The 19,561-nt window shown below is 37.5% G+C and overlaps 1 protein-coding gene across 1 annotated transcript; it reads right to left on the reverse strand.

The window, feature by feature from the left end:
* Positions 1–273: 273 nt before the first annotated feature.
* On the reverse strand, positions 274–18,689 carry LOC100891662 (G-protein coupled receptor GRL101). Its single transcript, XM_011678694.2, has 14 exons — positions 18,542–18,689; positions 16,359–16,429; positions 14,205–14,339; positions 13,411–13,554; positions 9,604–9,756; positions 8,853–8,964; positions 8,049–8,159; positions 7,176–7,280; positions 6,054–6,125; positions 5,572–5,643; positions 4,975–5,046; positions 4,468–4,539; positions 3,453–3,524; positions 274–2,915 (listed from the first exon to the last, which is right to left on the reverse strand). The coding sequence occupies exons 2-14, from the start codon at positions 16,417–16,419 to the stop codon at positions 1,766–1,768; spliced, it is 2,331 nt and encodes a 776-aa protein (XP_011676996.2). The 5' UTR covers positions 16,420–16,429; positions 18,542–18,689; the 3' UTR covers positions 274–1,765.
* Positions 18,690–19,561: the final 872 nt, after the last annotated feature.

Genomic DNA, 19,561 nt, shown 5'->3' on the forward strand with positions numbered 1-19,561 from the left:
GATCAAAACTGTGTCGATGTGATATATTAGTGCCCTTTTGCGGGGCATTAATCTTTATTACTGTCATTTATGACTTAAGGGCGTAGGTCCCCTAGTTGATAAGCATAGTAACATACACATGCTTTAGCAGTCACGCAAAACACACATTATTATTCAATAAAATCTGAGAATGTATTTTATTATCTAGATCTATTATTTTTTAATTATTTTTTAAAATGATTCCCTAAATTGAGGTAAAACAAAAATATTCCAACTATATGAGCGACAGTGTATCTTAGCCTACGTTTGTCACAAAAAATGTTTTAGTTGTAAGTTCATTCAGGGTATATTTATTTTTTCTTTCTGTAATGAATCATTAAAAAACCTTATATATGTTATATTGAGATAATTACTACGGCTTAATTATTTATTTGATCTTTCATAAAGTATATGCCTATGCTTATACAAAATTATAAATAACAACGCATAATCACAGAGAATGAAGAAGTAGGGTGTAGAGAGAGAGAGAGAGGACGATTTACAGAAAGATAACGAGAAAGATGGGAGGGGTTAAAAGAGTACGGGTAAGAGAAGGGAAAAGACAGCCAGGTTAAGCTGGACAGTGAGAACAGAGTGAATAGAAGAAACAAAGAAAAAGTGGAGAGAAGAGAAAATGGAGAGAGTATTGAGTGTAAAAAGGAAGGAAAGAGAGACAGAAAACATTCGGGAGGAAGAGAGACCCGGATAGAGAAACACACACACACACACACACACGCACACACAACCAAACACACATAAACATGTAAATGGAAGAATATAGATTAAAGAGCCTGTTGGCTCTAAATTTTCTATTATTTCGTTTCTAGTAAGATCTCTTTATTTTTATCAATTTTTTTTTCAGAGATACAACCGTGAACGGCTTTTCCAAACCTTTTGCTACATCCCTAGACATAATTATGTTTTAACTGAGTGTCTAAATAAATACAAATACTAAGCGCATAATTTGTTTTGAGGAGTGGTGACTCTTGTGCTACCAGAGCCACCTGGCGTAAGCATATTAACAATGCATCATATAATCACAAGCTTTTACAACATCCCCTCACAACCTTTCACAATTTAACCCATTGAAAACTGGAGCCGGGTGGCGTATGCATTAAGCCTATGGGAATGAAAAAATTAGAAGCCGGCGGGTTAATAACAAATGCTCCATGATAAATGGAGGTATCGAGGTACAGTGGTTGGTGCACTTTATTTTCGATCCGGGGGTTGAGGGTTTGAATCCCAGCCCGGCACCAATGTCCCTTGGCAAGACATTAATTCACATTTGCCACTCGCCACCCGGGTGTTTATGGGTACCTGGCAATAGCTGGGGTAATGATAATTGCAGGGGTCATACCGGACCTGTCCAAAAAATCTCGTTAAATCTATTTCCTTTATACAAGAAGACAACGGGTTGGAATCACGAATCTCTTGAAATCGATTATTATTCATTCGGATAGACTTAAAATGTATTAGGCCTACTTAACATTTTGAAAATACATTGTTAAAAAAATAATATTGAATATCCATATATGTCTGTATTTTGGAAGCAGTACTAAAGCAGCATAAACTTCCATCAGTCATTTATATATTCGGTATAATTTTATTGATATGCGTCCGCATTATGACAGATGTAGACCTTCAGAATCTGATTCTCACTATGTTGGCCTCCCCTTGGTCTGTTCCTAATTGAATTGTAAATTCAGCCATCGAATCATAATCTATGAACAGTTTCCCAATTGTTTTATTAAAGGAGAGATAATTTTGTTCCCTTCGATCCCTGATCAGAATTTGATGCAACCGGAGTTGAAGAGCTACTATGAGCTCTCTGTCTCTCGGTGCATGCACCTCCGAAGGTGTAAAGGAAAGGGTTTACTGCCGAATTAATTGGTATGATGAAAACCACACACCAAGCATACATTTCCGTCGACACCGGGACCGCTCCCGCTTGAGCCAGTATGCCAAGGATGATGATCGGCATCCAACAGCAAAAGTCAGTACCAACTATAATGGCCATGCGCGCGGCGAGACGCAATTCTTGCTCTCTCTCCGGGGAGCGGTGAACCCTCCGAGATGTTCTGCGAGCGTAAACAAAGATGGCGACATAGGAGCAGAGGATAGTTAGAAAACAGAGCAGATTTAAACCGATGAATATAATGATGGCGTAATACGCATATTTGCCGTCTGATACGTTACGAAAGGTGAAGTCGACTTCTTGCGTTTCATAATCATACTCGTTGAAATCTATTTCAAGATTGGTGCTGCGAACAAGTGGCAGACCAAGGCAGACGTCAGAGTAGATGTAGAAATAGCCCACTGTGTTTTTATTCAAAACAGAGGTTAAAATCGGAGGCAGAATGCCAAAGATAATGGACATGATCCAGATTATGGCGGTCCATACTTTTACGGACACGAGGGAAAGGTGGACGCGTCCAAATGGGAAGACGATAACGAGAAGACGATCGATGCTAATGAGAGCGAGGATGAGCACGGAAGCTTCGCCAGACATCAAAGCTATCACACCGATAAGCTTACATGGTAACCCTTCCCGCCAGTTTCTTGCATGCACGAAGTACTCGGCCCCGAAAAACGTATCTGCAGCTGCCAAAATGAGCATATATAGTCCCGTCAGTAGGTCGGCCATGGCGAGGTTCATGATCAGAATCGACTGAATTTGAACCGTCTTCTTTGCTCTCTTTTGGTTTCTCAGAGACCGCAGTCGCATCACCAGGACAAACGCGTTACCGAAGAAGGCCGCAGCACCAAGGATCCACATGAAATAGCCAAGAACACGGTATTCGAGAAGACCGGTGCATGAGGAAAATCGCACCGGCTCGTAGTCCACGCATTGCGCAAGATCTTTTATACGACAACAGAGACGGAAGTCGGTAACGTGCCTAAAGTAGGACAAGCAAGAAAAAATAAACAAAATTAGACTGTCTAGTGGATAAACGGAATACTTGATTTAATTTTGATATTGTGAAACGAAGGAAAGTAGGTCTAATCAAGTTAACGTGATACATAAGGGACATTTTTCAGACCGTTCTGTACCATGATCAGTCATCGTTTTCATAGTTCTGTCTATCTGATCCTGCGTCTATTAGAGGGTCCGTTGTATCATTGGTACAAAGATTAGGGTTAGGCTTAGGGTTTATCCACTGAGTGAATGAAGGTTCAATTATTGATTCTCAAAATAATGGTATAATTCAGAATGTTCAGGAAATGGTTGAGAATTACGAAATTGGTAAAAAAAAATTGTCAAGGGTCTCTGCTGCTTTGTAATTATATCCCTTTTCGACCGCCCCCCCCCATACCAAATGTCTTTGTTTTGAATTTATTTTCCTAGCATCCATAACTATCCTCGAGTTTGAAAGGGTCTTTGTTTTCTCTTAAAACATAGTCTCACGTGGAATATGCTAAGGAAAATTACTTACATAGCCTGAAGTCCCTCTAAGCCTTCGAATATCTCTACAGGAAATTCCTCCACTTCATCTGTAAACAGAAACCTGTGGGGGTGGTGATAACTTTATTAAACGTTTCTTTAACAGTAATACTACTTTTAATGATTGTGGTAGTCACTATAATGGCTAATAAAACATGTTGGGTTAAACAGATAATTACAAGTTTATCCCTATCAAAAAAGTAAAAAATTCTGAAATTATAGTGACCTGTGACAGCTAATGAATAATTTTGGGTTAAACAGATAATTACAAGCTCAGCCCTATCAAAGAAGTATCAAGATCTAAAATTATTGTTTTGTGTTAAAATGACGAAAAGTATAAAGTGGAACCCCCTCCCCCCCAAAAAAAAAAACAACAACAACAACAACATAGGCCTAGCTCTTTTTTGTTGAAAGCAATTCGGAAGAAAAAAAAAGAAGTAAAGTAATCAGTAATTTGTATTAATTTGATCTGAACTTTTTTTTTGACTCATTTCAACTGGACGGTCACTTTTCAGCAATTTTTCCGCTGATGATAAATTTTGGTTCTGACCCCCCCCCCCCCCCCCCCAAAAAAAAAAAAAAAAACATCAGAGACCCCTTGTTAATATCTCTGTATAGCGCTATCCATACATCTCTGTATTTTTTGGTTCGTATATTTCTTCATATTTATATGTATGTATTACATCTATATAATTATGTATATACATGGATGTACGTATGTAACTATATTATACGTATGTCCATAATTATATGTAAGTGGGCCTATGTATTTTTATAACATGGTCGCAACTACTTTGGATGATCAACCTAAGGCAATTAAATAGCCGTGTACGTGACCTTTTGAAATGTGCGACAGTACGTAATTCAAACATGATTTCTATGGAACATGATATACAATACGTTATTAAAGTTGCTCCTCGAAGATGATTTTTTTCTTCCAAAAACGGTTGCGATCGTGTTTATAGAGAAAATAGAATATGAAAAACAAACCAAATTTAGGCACTTACAAAATTCTGAGTTGAATCAAATCAAAAAATGCTCCCGGCTCGATTACAACAATGGGATTTTCATCAAGATTTCTATGGGAAACAACAACAAAAAAAGCATGAATTCATAACTATTTGTCTGGTTGTTATATGTATTTCTCAATTTCTATCAAAAAACCTCCTGCAAGAAAGAAATAACATCGGAACGTTAAATATTAATTTAAATGTATAATCTTTACAATTCTATACTCCTGACGACTTGCTTTCATTATCGAAACAACACCTCTCTCTCTCTCTCTCTCTCTCTTTCCCTCTCTTCCTTTCTCGAGCTCCCTCACTCAAATTCATCTGTCGTAATTATTATCGTATGGTTTTTTAACGTAAACATAACATAATACCGTCATTTTATCATTTTGGGGTATATTCTTGGTAATTTAGCTGTAGTGCTAATGTGGATAATATATTTTGTTTAAACGAATCGTATTCCAATGAATCAATTCAAATTTTCATTATTAAGTGCATACTTACAATGACCTCAGATCGATTAAACCGTCAAATGCGCCGACTTCGATAACGGTTAAGTGGTTGATACCCAGCGACCTAAGTTTATGTTAAGAATATATAACAGGTGAGTTATTGTCATGGCTGCTTTTTTTATGATGTTGTTGGTGGCGAATGATTAATCATCAGCACTTTTAATTTTTGTCACTTTCCATTCCACATTCCACAGAAAACTGTTATAAATATGTCAAAAATGTAATAGCTTTCTTTTTAAACTAGGCGGTCAAATCATAAAGTAATTTATTTTTGTCCTTTTTAAGTATGAGATTTCAGATTTTTCAAACTAAACGGTCATAATGAGGGTTGTAATCTATTTCAAAAAGGTTTCATATGCCCTTTAACTACATGTAAGATACTGTTTCTCTTAAATATTTTGTGTAACCTTGTTGTTGATGTTGTTATAGTCATTCCATATTGTATTATATTGTATTGCGTTTATGAACACCATCATCATCATGATCATCATTTTTATCATCATCATCATCATCATCATCATCGTCGTCATCATCATCGTCGTCATCATCAACAGTTTATAGTAACGAGATGAAAAAATTACATACTTACAAGGTTTTCAATTTTATCAAAGGGGCAAATGAATTGGCCGATATATTCCGAATAGAATTGCGATCCAGATTTCTATGGAAACAAGAATACAAGACCATTTAATAGTTTTTTCACGGAACATTTAGAGAATTTGGCTAAAGTAAAAGACAGGAATATCAGAAAGAGATATTTGTAAAGATTTAATACACAGTTGACCACAAAGTTATAGTTTTTTGTTCTTATGTCTTTTCAAGTAATGATTGTGATAATGTGGTTCATTCTTAATAGATAGAGTTTACATCTTCTCACAACTTTTGTGATCAATATCTGTGACTCATTAGATCGATCAATAACGTTGTGAGAAGATATAAACTTTATCTATTAAATCACAATCACAATGACCGCTGACATGATAGTCAATATCTATCTCTACTATAAACAAATTCTGTTGATATTATATCAATACGTATTTACTGTCTTTAATTTGGCTGTATGATACTTACAAGTATTCTAAAGAAGAAAGCCCAGTAAACATGGAAGTGGTAACGGTCTCCAGCGAACTTCCCGTCAGAACCCTTAAACATAATCACAAGATACATATTGTTCCATTTGGATTTAATTGTACCATAGATGTGGGCTTACGATGGTTTCAGTTTAATGTTTTGCAGCGTATATTATATACGAATGATTTACTGTTTAAAATTAATATAGTCCCAAGAGAAGGATGTACATTTTTTTTAATGAACAGAGCGAAACAGTCATACATCTGCTATGTCATTGTACGCATGTTAAACATATTTGGGATAGGTTGGAACACTGGATATATACTGGAACCGGAAATAGAATAATATTTTCACTACAAGATAAATTATTTGGTTTTCAGAGGTTCAAATAATTATGCATTGAATTGTATACTGATTGTGGTGCGACAGATGATGTATACGTGCAAAATAAAGAAAACCTTGCCCGACTTTGATAATATTAGAGTTTCGATTATAAATTATTCCAAAAATGAAAAGTATATTGCAGATTCGAACTGTAGAAATAATAAGTTCACAACAAAATGGTTTCAATTCAGGAATTTGTTGATATAAAAGATTTAATCTTCTTTTTTATTCTTTTTTTCTTTTTTTAAATCATTAGCAGTGGTCACAACAAAGTAGTTTTATATAGCCCAATAATCAAAGGATAATATGTCTCTTTTGTATTGTTTCTTCCATTTTTGTTGTTCATGAATATCAGAAATCCATTATTGAAAATATGTATGTCTTCTGTTAACTCGACAGTTCAACAAATATTTGTACCTTGAGTAGTCAATTTATTCATGCTATAAATATGAATTACCTTGAATATATGTTTGCTAATTTGTTGCAAATGAAAATCAATAAATGATTGGACCTTTGAATGTATAATCATGAAATATGTGTTTAAACCTTTAAATATCACAAAATATACGAATCTTAAAAAGGAAAACCAGGATCATGTACCAGACTTTATCGTGAAAATACTGTTATCCTGTTTTCACCTAGAAAATCAGTATTTATAAAACATTGTATAAATGTCTTTCGTGGTGAAGAACAGTTAAACGAGATCAAAATCGTGCAACATCTAGGCAATATACTTACAATGTGTGAAGAAATGAATTATATGAAAACGCATCATCCTCGATCTCAAGATTAAAGTTGTATGTTGTAGGTTGGTCTATTGTATTATGAGGAGACGTAACAACCCTGGTAAGAGATATGAAGCAACGGGAAACATTTCCATATAAAAAAAATTAAATAATTTTGCATGAGCATGATGAGAACTCGCAGTTAAATGACAACAATTGGTGTGTTTTAAGACGCATGCCAGTACACAGGAGGCCAACTAGACCGAAAAATTCGATCTCGTGAAACTTCGGTTTCTTGGACGTTTGGTCCCATGAGTCTTCACAGGACCGATGATACAAGGTTTAAGAGACCCAAATCATGTCTTGTGGACCGTATGCATATAGTTTTCAAAATGTATACAAGACCGAGGGTACATAGTCCAAGAGAGGAGGCTTTATTCGTTGTGGTTCCTTGACCTTGAGAATCTTTCTGTCGTCAGAGCGTCCACAAGGACCTTAGTATAAACTGTAAGGGACCAAACCTGTCTGTCTCGAGTACCTTCCAATTAGATGTCAAAACGTGCACAAGATTGGAGCCACAAAGGCCGAGAGACCGAGACCTTCCGTTTTTAGTAATGGTCAGACTGTCCACAAGAAAGTAGGTCAAAGATCAAGAGATGGAAACCTTCAGTCTTGTGGACATGGTCTCGAGAATCTTCCTTTTCTTCTATTATTTTGTGTCTCATGGATCCATACCGTAGTAGTAACGGGTATTTTCTACACTTCATCCGTTTTGTCTGAAGAACAAGCCACAGCAGTGATATACTATTCTGTCAGTATAAAGTTTAAACTGTGACTTGTTTGTTATCTTAATGAATATAGTAAGCTAATATTATTATGAACTTACAAAGTGTTTACGTAGATAATGTCGGACGGATTCAACAGAAGGATGGATCCATTATTTGAGCTACCTGATACATTGCTGATAATAAGGTTTCCTGTAAAATCTCCAAGGGCACTGAGAAGGAAAAAAAATGGAAAACATAGATAGGTTACGAGTTACCTTTTAATGATAATCTGTTTCGAAGAGTATCGCACCCTTTCGACAATTTTATTCGGCAACTAGACCTACCCTCGGGCAAGTGCACTAAGACAAATACACCCAATAATAATCATTACTGGACTACTACAATTGGAAAAGTACCCTCTAGGATGATTACTCTAGGACGATTATCCCCGGAACAATATACATTGAAAGGTACTGTCAAGTATAATCATATCCTAGGGCAAATATCCCAGGACTACTACGCCGATGACCATTATTCCCAGAATGGTACCTCTGGATAGGTATCCTCTAAAATAATTACACCTATAATAATCATTCCCGGACTACCCAAACTGGACAGGGAGGATCTCATGATTAACGTTACACCCTTAAACAATCACCAATGAACTACTAACCATACAAGCACTTTCTTTGAAGACCACAACCTAGGGGTACAGGACAATTACCTACATAGGCATACGGACACGTTTTGTGATATCTCTGTTTATTGTTTAAAAAAACCTGTCGACTATAAACTTCAGTCAAAGTCGGTCTGATTTTTTTCTCTATCCTCCCACTTGGTCCTGTGCATCATGGATCAGACAAATAAGTCTTAGGTCATAGGGCCCCTCAAGAGGCCTTTTAAGACGGACCCTTACAACTTACAACTGTATCAAGCGAGAATGTATCAGTGGGTCTCCTGCAGCTCCTTGCTCGATATTGGCCGTGCAGATCATGGCGAGAGTGTCACAAAAACATGACGATGGACATGGCTGAACTGTTGTAAAGAATGATAGGAAATAAACACCATTAAAAGGACGGCAGAGTGATGCTGGACAAACATTATGGCTTGTCCTACCTAACAACACGTAATGTATGCAATTCGCATTCTGACTAATTGAAATACAATTATTATTCGTAACAGAGGAATTCAATAATTTCTAACGAGGTTTTTTGCATTAAATTTGATTACATTACGAGGGAGCATAGTGAACGAGAGGGGCGAAGCTAGGTGACGGAGGCGAAAACAAGCAATATACTTAATTCACACTTCAATTTTACTTTGCCGGTAGTTATTGTGCAGTCCAAAGGGTTGTAAATATTGAGTAGGTAAATTTTAGTAAGTATATAGGGAGCTTGGGCATGGATGGGATTTCTATCTATAGGCCTATGTCATGTACATGTATATTGATATCGCTATGGGTGTCGAAATGGCGAATATATAGATTGTGTGGTAGTGAACTATTAAAACCAACCAATATTACCGAACAAAGATTATCTACAATATTTACTTGTAAATTTGGAAGAATATTATGCGAGAGAGTGTAGCGACCGAGCGAGAAGATTTTTGCATATTTCGTTAGTTTTATTATAATAAAGGACAGAAATTGGTGAGAATAAAGATCAAACTACTTACCGCAAAGGTCAGCTGCAGTATTCGTGTCATTAGGGCACTGTTGGCTGCTGATACATGATCCAGTGGGCCGGTAGCAGGTGTTGGAGCTTGGACAAGGAATCTGGATATCAGACGATGGCCCATCAACAATGGCCGAAGCACAGGTGTACGTTCCTGCATGTAGGAGGCAATTGTAGGCATTGTAAGGGGAGTTGGTTTGGCGCCCGGTTTGGCGGTAATGTTCCTGGAGGCGTGTTTCACAAAGATCCTAAGTTTAACTTATAGTTGGACTTAACAATTTTGAAAAACCGTTGGCATCTATGAGAATATTTTGTAAAAGTTATTTTAAAAGGCATAAAATGTTGATTCAAATCATTACTATTTTCTATTACCAACTGGGATTTCATGTTCTTGATGTGGAATTTATTTTAAAATTTTTAAATACTTGAATTTTCGCTTTTAAGTATGTTTGATTTTAAGGCTACAAATTGCTCTCCGTGATTTTTAAGTCCAACTTAGAGTTAAGTTTAACTTAAGATCTTTGTGAAACACCCCTTGGTCCGTTCAGCTCTCTGTCTCCGCCTTCAAACTAACTCTGATCGGACCCAGGTTCGAAACTCCGGGGGTCGTTTCACTAACTTGTCGTCAGTGACAAATGACAGTTTTTGTTATAAGCTACTGAAATCCTTGCTTCTGATTGGTTATCAGCAGGTTTGTCACTGATTTTTGTCATTTTTCATTGAAAGAAGGCTTTGTGAAATAGGTTCCACGTTCAAGTCACGTCTTTCGGATGGTGACGTTAAACATCGGTCCCATACGTAAATACTCACTTCTGAGTGATACGCGTCTGTAAAAACCCAATTACACATACACACGCACTCTCGCACGCCCACACAAACATGAAAATAGCATCTTACTCTTTTTATTACAAATTATTCTCCCTTTTTTACTAAAAGCTTGAAAATAATGTTTTATGTCTATTGATCATGAAGCATGTTTTGTTAGTTATTACTATTAGTCGGTTTTGCTGATGCTAGTATTTTTGTTTCGTATCACTTGCCATGGTTGAAGTAAAGGTGTAGCAAAGTCCCAAAGCCTTATACTACCAAATGGGTAATGATCAGTGGCGTAATGAGCAAAAACGTTTGGGGGTGCTGACAAAAAAAATCCGCAGCACCCTACTCTAACATGCAGGCCCCGGTGAACGTTTCGCAAAGTGGGGTCTAGGGGCAAAGCCCCGGCGGGGGTCAAGGAGTGGAGCCCCCAAAGCTCAAGGGGTATGGGCATCAGTGGCGGATCCAGGAATTTCTTACCGGGGGGGGCACAAAATGGCATGGCGTTAAATATTATGTAAAACGATGAAGCGACAGAACGGGGCTTTAGCGGCGAGGGAGCGGAGCGACCAAGCGGGGGTGGGTCTGGGAGGGGGTTCTGGCCCCCTCCCAGAGTAAGAAGCATTTGCAATTTCAGAACCAAATTAGACGCATTTTCAGTCACTTCCTGGAGTAATATGACGTAAAATTGCTTTCTCCTACCCCTTCCAAGAGTAGGGATCTTTTGCAATATGAGAACCACATTTGGCGCATTAATGTCCACCTGCACTTCCTGGAAAAAAACGAGGCCTTTTGATTGGTTACAAGTTAGAGAAAAGTGATCTGTCACGTCTTGAGACGTTGTATATGCTTTGATGCCGCACAATGCACAAAGTCGGTGGTCCGGTACTTCATCAGTGAAGTACTTGCATACATGTTCTCGAGTGTATAAACTGTGTCGTTATCAGGGGCGTCGCTAGATCTTTGTCAGCGGGGGAGTGGGGAGGGTGTAGAGGCCACCGATAACCGACAAAACGAGCACCCAATTACCGACAAATATATTAATGCTAATGTCCAAATGTCTACAAATTTAACCCTATACACCCGGGGCCAGGAACTAAGTTAATTTTCGGTCTCCATCCTCTCACGCGAAGCGCGGAAACTTTGACACTTCATTAAATTATTAGAGAAAGAAGACGACCTGTTGTACCGTTCTCGACTCTGAATTCTTGTTTGGATCCAGTTCCCCCACCCCCCTCCCAGCCGAAGCCCGGAAGCTTTGACGTTTCAATAAATCATTACTCTCAATCCTTGTCTGAATTCGTTTTCGCCCATCCCGCGCAAAGCGCGGAAGCTTTCACGTTTCATTAAATTATTAGAGAAAGAAGACGATTCGTTGTATCGTGTTTTTGTCTGAATTCAGTTCCCCCCCCCCCCCCCCCCCCCGCGCGCAGCGCGGAAGCTTTGGCACTTCATTGAATTATTAGAGAAAGAAGACGATTCATTGTACCGGTTTCCACTATTAATCCTTGTCTGAATTGATTTTCGCCCATCTCGCGTAAAGCGCGAAAACTCTGACGTTTCATTAAACTATTACTCTTAATCTTTGTCTGCATTCATATTCTCCCATTCCGCGCGAAGCGCGGTAGCTTTCACGTTGCATTAAATTATCAGAGAAAGAAGACAATTCGTTGTATCGTGTTCTTGTCTGAATTCAGTTTCCCACCCCCCTCACGCGTAAAGTGAGGAAGCTTTGGCACTTCATTAAATTATTAAAGAAGGAAGACGATTCGTTGTACCCATCTCGACTCTTAATCCTAGTCTGAATTCAGTTGCTCCCTCCTCCCCCCCCCCCCCCTCCCCCCGAAGCACGGAAGCTTTGCCGTTTCATTAAATTATTAAAGAAGACGATTCGTTGTACCAACTCTTAATCTTGTCTGAATTCAATTTCCCCACTGGGCCCTATTAACGGTACATAATGCAGTGTTACATGATATGTCAGTATGGAACGCCCGGCAGTGCTTGTCACAGTTGCTTCTGTAAAGGATTTTTTTCTTCTTCTAGTGTTACTGTTAGTGGCCACGGCCCCTTAGTGACTGTAAAAAACATATGCTTTTCCTGGCCATTTGTGAATGTGTCAGTTTGCAACAGAAATGGAGAAACGGGCATTTTGTTGAAAATCATGTGATATCACCAACATTTATACATGACTTGTAGATCTATATGGAATTGAAAATAAGTCATGGTTCAATTTTATTTGGGGGGGCTGGCGCCCCCCCTAGCTCCCCCACCAGTACGCCAGTGGTAATGATCATCATGTAAGTCTTATGATATTGTTTGATTATCTCATCTTTTCATAGTAATGACACGAACCATGCAGGAATATATGAAAATAACTGGGGATAATTAAATGATAAATGTGTACATTATAGCGGTACATAAAAGCTTCAAACGAAAGAAAATGAATACTAAGTATTCTTGCTAATATCAGCTGGAATCGGTACACCAGGGGAATGTTTCACAAATACTAAGATCGACTTTAAGTTGGACTTAACTAAGGCAGGCCGCTCATGCCAGTGCTGTTTTCTCTTACCATTAACTGGTATTAGTCTCTAAAGGGATTTACAATAATGGTCACAAATCTCCAGAATTTAAACTTTTTTGATAATTCATTATTGAAAGAAAATATATTATCTAAAGATCATAATATCGAGAGCAAACAGTGACATGAACAGCCTGCCATAGTTAAGTCCAACTTAAAGTCGAATACCTGATAATAGACAAATATTCTTTTTAATAAAACAAAACCTGCTCTTCTAGTCTTTAATCTTTTTTTTAAATTTATTTGTCTATTTTCATTTTCATTTCTATACTTTCCTTCTTTTTTTTCCATTTTTTAATTTTTCCTTTTTCCTTTATTTTTCCTTTCCCTCTTTTTCATAGTCATTTCATTTTATTTTGGTTAATGATGAATGCATCGAAAGAGGGTGAAAAGAACGAAAATAAAAATACTTACCACAATACATTTCATCATCTCCTCGAGGACAATTTATGGTACGATCGCATACATTCCATGGTTCTATGACGTCATCAGAATAGATGCAATGGTAAGGCTGGTATGCCTCCGCGACCGTGTCCTCGGTTGACTGGTTTGTCGCAACTATATATTTTCAAATAATGAGTAATATTGCTGCATTAATTCTGCATAGGGATCCAAAATTGAAACAAGAGTAATGGCTGTATAACATTCCTATACTAGGTCTTATGCAAAACAAAAAAGATTTTTACTGAATCGGAAAGTAAAATACTGTATATAGTTAATACAGGGAATATATGAAGATATCCATTTACAATTCCCTAGCTCAAATAAAAGTGTTCGGAATTTACGTTCATGGTATTGCAAATTCTAATAAGTTTATGATTTTATATTTATCATGAGCACATCCCCCCCCCCCCGCCATTAACTTGGTTTTACAGTGGCTGATTTCAAATACTTCAGTCACTCTCTTTCGTAAATATACGTTAATGTCGTTATGTTGTTTTAGTAAACTTGATGTCAAACCTCCTTACTCTATAAATGCAACACATTTATTCATATATTTCAGTTCCTGACGATAGTCATGAAATCAAATAATCGAAAATTTGAGAACTTGTCAAATGACTCTCATCGGAGTTCTCTGTTAAGTACTGTATGTACCGATCACCTGTGGCAACATATTGAGCATAACTTCGAAATCACGGTGTTCTAAAACTTGACAGAAAGCGTAACTTCCAATGAATGTTGGGTACGCCTGCCTTCAAAATACCTACCGCAGCACCCTCGTGACCCACACTCCATCTGCAGTTGGGGAGTTGGACACCTCGATCCATACACACCCATGTTGCGGGACGTGTCGATGGTTGAGCAACACTGGGCATCCACAACATCGACGACGTTTTCTAATGCTGTATTGGATTTAATAACAAAAAGAACAAATACAGAAAATATTAATTTAGGTGTTTTTAGGTGCTGACAAATTCTGGACCAATCCTGATCCTGGGCATCGTTTGACGAAACCTTCGTGACGTATTAAAGTGCATCTTACATCTTACATTCCCATCGGAACGTGTGATAATAAAGCATACCCGTTTAACTGGGATGTCTGCAAACTTGCACTTACGAGTTACGACGCGGTTTAGTGAAACGATGCCCTGTGACTAACCAGTAGCGATCTGTGCCTTGATTTAAAAATGATCATTGTAAGATCTAACGACAAGGGTACTTATTCCATAATTGATTGATTGATTGATTTTTATTCGCCAAGCTTCCAACATACAACAATATACAAGAATAACAGATCGAAATTAAGTCAGCTTGAACAGGATAACCCACGAAGCTCGAGAGCTTATTTCCAGTGGGGTTCCGGTGGAAATAATCTTGGCCAATCAATTTAAGGCACAAGAAGTAAATCACAAAAGATGCAAATTGTTCATAAAATACGTCTACATAATAATTATGTGTATATTTAGAAGGCATGCTGGATATAAGTAAACTTTCTTCCACTAAACCCAAGAACACACAGGATATGAATCTTTTGATATTACTGCTGGGGTTGTTCTTGATGCTGTTGTTGTTTTAGTTGATTTTCTTGTTGTAAAATCCAATAATTTTATTTACACAAGCACCAGTTCACGCATGACCCGCGAGCACTCTCATACAAAAGTTGTGGGTAAAAATTTCCGAACTTGACGGCATTCATCATCTGTAATATATCAGAATGAATTCTCGCAGTTACACAATCGTACACACATTGGTTTTCTTTCTTCCCTTTGTATAAATATTTGATAACACAGAAATCGACTTGGCAAGTCAAAGTCAAAACAAGACTTTCATATAAAACTATGCCTTTCCAAGTTCAAACGTTCCAATACATTTGAAAGGCCAAGTCGTTTGAAAATCTGACTCAAAGTAAACATCAGACCAAACCCATCGTAAGAGAAGGTCTTTTCAAAAGCAATACATCAACATGGTTCTTACTTCATAATGCTATTTTGTGTATTTGTTTTGCCAATTTCAATAGTGCACGCGAAGAGGGCATTTCACATTCGAAATGATGCAGTAGTTTACCAAAACTTTAGCAGAGTAATTTACTAATTTTAGCAGTTACTGATGACGTAGCAAACTTTATTTGACAGGTATGCTCGCAATGATAGTGTTTAGACACTGGCGTATTCGAAAGGGGACACGGTGAAATTTACCCCCCCCCCCCCCCCCAACAGAATGTTCTCCATTGAAAATGATAGCAGACTTTTCAATCAGTATATGAACACGATGAAGTATATTATTTCAAGGGATCAATACTATCGAAATTCTCTTGTTTCACTTCAGTTATTGTTAAAGATATTGTGTTATGAGTTAAGATAATATTCTTACAAACCCTGTGCATTAATACACATTAGGCTCAAACAGATACACCGATGATAGAGGGTATAAATAACTGGCCCAAAAATATAAAACAGAGTAGAAATATTTGTGTTATTCCGTGCACAAATATCGCTATCCAATACAATGATATTATTCACGTTGTTTGCGGTGTCACCTATTCGGTTCAACAAGTTTGAAAGAAAAAGGAACGCCATGTCTACAGTGGTTGGTGATCACGCTTCTCTTTACGAAATTACGAAGTTATGATGTTAACGCCCACTTCTTTATTCGACCATGACAGTGAAAACAGGTCGCCATACAAAAGATACCACTCGGAGAACAAGTAACTTGTGCAGGATCATTGATAAATGGGACAAAAAGTGCATAAGTTCACGGGTGACACTAGCACTGCTAGGAGCAAAATACAGAATGAATACTGTCCCAAAGCAGCAATTAAATCGCACAGCCCTTATGGCTTATACATGTACAAACTTTATTACAGTCATTGTCAAATAATAGGCCTATAATTAAAAAAAATGTATAAAAGATTGTGATCTTACCGGTTGCTGCTGAAAATAGGAAAATCAAAGCAACCACAAACTGGCGTCGACCGAGATCCATTGTAGTTAATCTGAAAGGAAACCAACAATAACAAATGAAAAATAATAATCGTTAATAAAGAAAATACTCATTAAAATGTGTTTTGGGTGTCTCCTCCGAGTTGATTCAAGTAGTAAAGCTCCTGGGGAGGGATGGTACGCTTTCAGTCATCCTTAACATTGTCTTTACGGTTATACATGCACTGTTGCCCAGAAAGTGAAGTTGGAATAGTTTTTTTCTTACCTCTTTTCATGAAATTATTAATGTATTCATGTTAGATATATTTCATATCCTTTCAGAACTTGATTGATTAAATGTTATTGACCATTCTTTATTGATTAGTACAGTTCTGACGAGATACACATGTTATCTATCAAGAATAAGCAATGTTGTCACATAAAAAGATGAAAGAAAAATTATAACAACTTTATGGACAGTGCTAGTGTCGTTGTTTCTGTGTTATATACGTTTGACGGGACAGGGATATGGTTAGGGCAGGGTTAGGGTTAGGTTTAGGGTTTGGCATAAATACAGCCTATATTTAATTCTTAGTACCCCCGACGATGACGCTTAAGTAGAAAATGACTGCATTACCTAGGACCAGTGCTGCGTCAAATAGGTTGTACCCTTATGCATGAGGTCAATTAACCATTTTTCAACACATCTTTTGGTGATGGCCGTTTGCAGTCTAATCCCTATACACGCGAAATAATGCTAGCTTTTATGAAGTTTTCTTTTTCAATGGATTTAGGTCATTGAAACGGTCATACAATTTCCAAAGAGTTGCAGAAAAGTGGCATCGTAAAAGACCAACGCCTGTATTTTAGGTCACGGTAATGATAGGCCTTAATACATTGAGACAACAATGAATCTTAGTATTAGTTACATCTAAATGAACGAGGACTGCAATAAACAGATTTTCAAAAGAAACTTCACACTGTACGTGGTACTATTTTCAATGAATTGCAGAACAGTGCGATCGTATAGGTCATGAAACTAAACGTTAGTCATAATTAAATTGTATACACACTCACTATTGAGTATCAAAACGAACGAAAACCACAATATGCAAGTTCAAGACGAAAGCTATCACAATGGAAATAAAATTGTATACTTCCTGATTTTATTTTCTCCTTGTCTGATGCAACTGTCTTGATGAAGACCAAATGACTGTATATTTGACGTTTAGTTTAGGTGAGATTTTTCGACTTGACCTACATTGAAGAGGTTTTTTACGTCATTTAAACTATGTGCTGGTATGTGTTCCTATTGCACAAAGTTGTGTATTATATCTAAACATGACCGTTCCTCAAAATATATATTTGCATCAAACTGGCGTAGGTAGGATCAGGGCGTCGACATTAAGGGGGGGGGGTACATCGTACTTACTAAGTGAATGAAATGCAAATTCAACAAGCGTGAGGGGAGAGGGTTTTAAGTTTATCATTCACCTCTTTTTTTCTCTCCAGCACCCCCCCCCCCCTTTTTTTTTTTGTTACTCTTCAATTCACTGTCAATCGATGTATGTGCACGTGCCCCCGTGCCCCTGACAGCGATGATTTTTTTTGTTCAAAGTTTGTTATTTCAGCATTTTGTTATACATGGACATGTTTATTTATATTTTACAGTGTGATATTATTATCAAACAATCTCGCGTGCTATAACCTGCCTTTAGACGACTCAAATTCGTGGCGTTGTATAATGACGAAAAACATATACTTTAAAACAAACACATACAAGAATCCAATAAGGTAATATGCCAATAAATACATGAAGTGAAATTTCCGAGGAAAATAATATTCTGTGGTTTTATAATATTCACATTATACACTATCATGTTCCAAAATCATCAAGACAAATGCGGTAGCTCTATTAGATTTTCCAAACGACAGTGCATTGAGCTTTAACATCAAGGCATACTCACAATGAAAAGAACACGAAGCTTTGTAAATACTACTGTATTGTGAATTTGAAAAGGTTGATTCAGCCACCTTTATTTACATTTGCTTTGATCAGAGAAGCACGAGAGAAATAAGGTCAATATTTTGGGTCCCATCGCCTAGGAGTACGGTATAATCATACAGAGAATTTCGCAAAGATACACTCAAATGAGATAATCATAAATATTAAAGCCTTTACTTACTCAATTTAGAGTTCCGAAGTAGTTGTAACAGCCTGTGAAGTATATTTGTGAGTCTGGTCAGTGCTATCATGAGATTTCATAACAAAGTCAGCCAGAAAGGATGCCTAGAACTTACGCCTTTCGCGTGGGAAACTCCATGAAAAAGAGGTCCCAGTACAGTATACTTACATCGCTTTGTCGATGCATCAGGTTACTCGAATATTATACACGGTCACGCTTCATTGCCTGTTTACCTGACGTCAGCTGTAAACGTCACATTATGATATTTCTTTTTTTCTTCTTCTGCTATTCCTAATCTAGAAAAGGGAGCTTCCTCGTAGAAAAAAGAAAAATAGAAATAACAACCTTCCAGTCTGGTACGGTACGCCACGGATATGCCTCGTTTAAATTGAATGAATTATTCGACTCTTAGCGTGGGTGAAGAAATAAAAAAATTATCCAAATGAAAATAGTTCTACCATTTTACTTCATCGGAAACTATTACCTCTAAGCTGAATACCTTTTCTAAACTAGCCCCCCCCCCCCCCCCCCCGCAGTAAATGCTACTTTCTTCGTCTTTTCCCATGTTAAGCTTTCCCCCATTCTCAGGGAAGATGATCATTGGCATCACTTGGTTGACAGGATTATTGTTGTTGCTCTCTGTTTTTCTTATTACTTTTCCATATGACAATTAATGTCATTAGTTGATACCCCCCCCCCTGCCATTCACCGAAATCGTTCTCTTACTCTCCCCCCCCCCCCTTCCCTAGAGTCCCCCCCCCCCCCTCTCTCCCCCTCTCTCTCTCTCTCTCTCTCTATCTCTCTCTATCTATCTCTCTCTCTCTCTCTCTCTCTCTCTGTCCTCTCTGCTAAGTTTCTAATTCTGAATGGAAAACGATCGTAAAGATTTTCCAGAAATAGCCATCCCTCTTCTATTCCATACGTAATTTATACTTATATATTAGTCGGGTTCGGATTATGTACAAACTCATTCTATTTTCGCACTTAGTTTCAATTATTTAAGGTGCCGTACAAGGGTTG

This window comes from Strongylocentrotus purpuratus, unplaced genomic scaffold (assembly GCF_000002235.5).
Source record: "Strongylocentrotus purpuratus isolate Spur 01 unplaced genomic scaffold, Spur_5.0 spur5_scaffold_3, whole genome shotgun sequence".
NCBI lineage: Eukaryota > Metazoa > Echinodermata > Echinoidea > Camarodonta > Strongylocentrotidae > Strongylocentrotus > Strongylocentrotus purpuratus.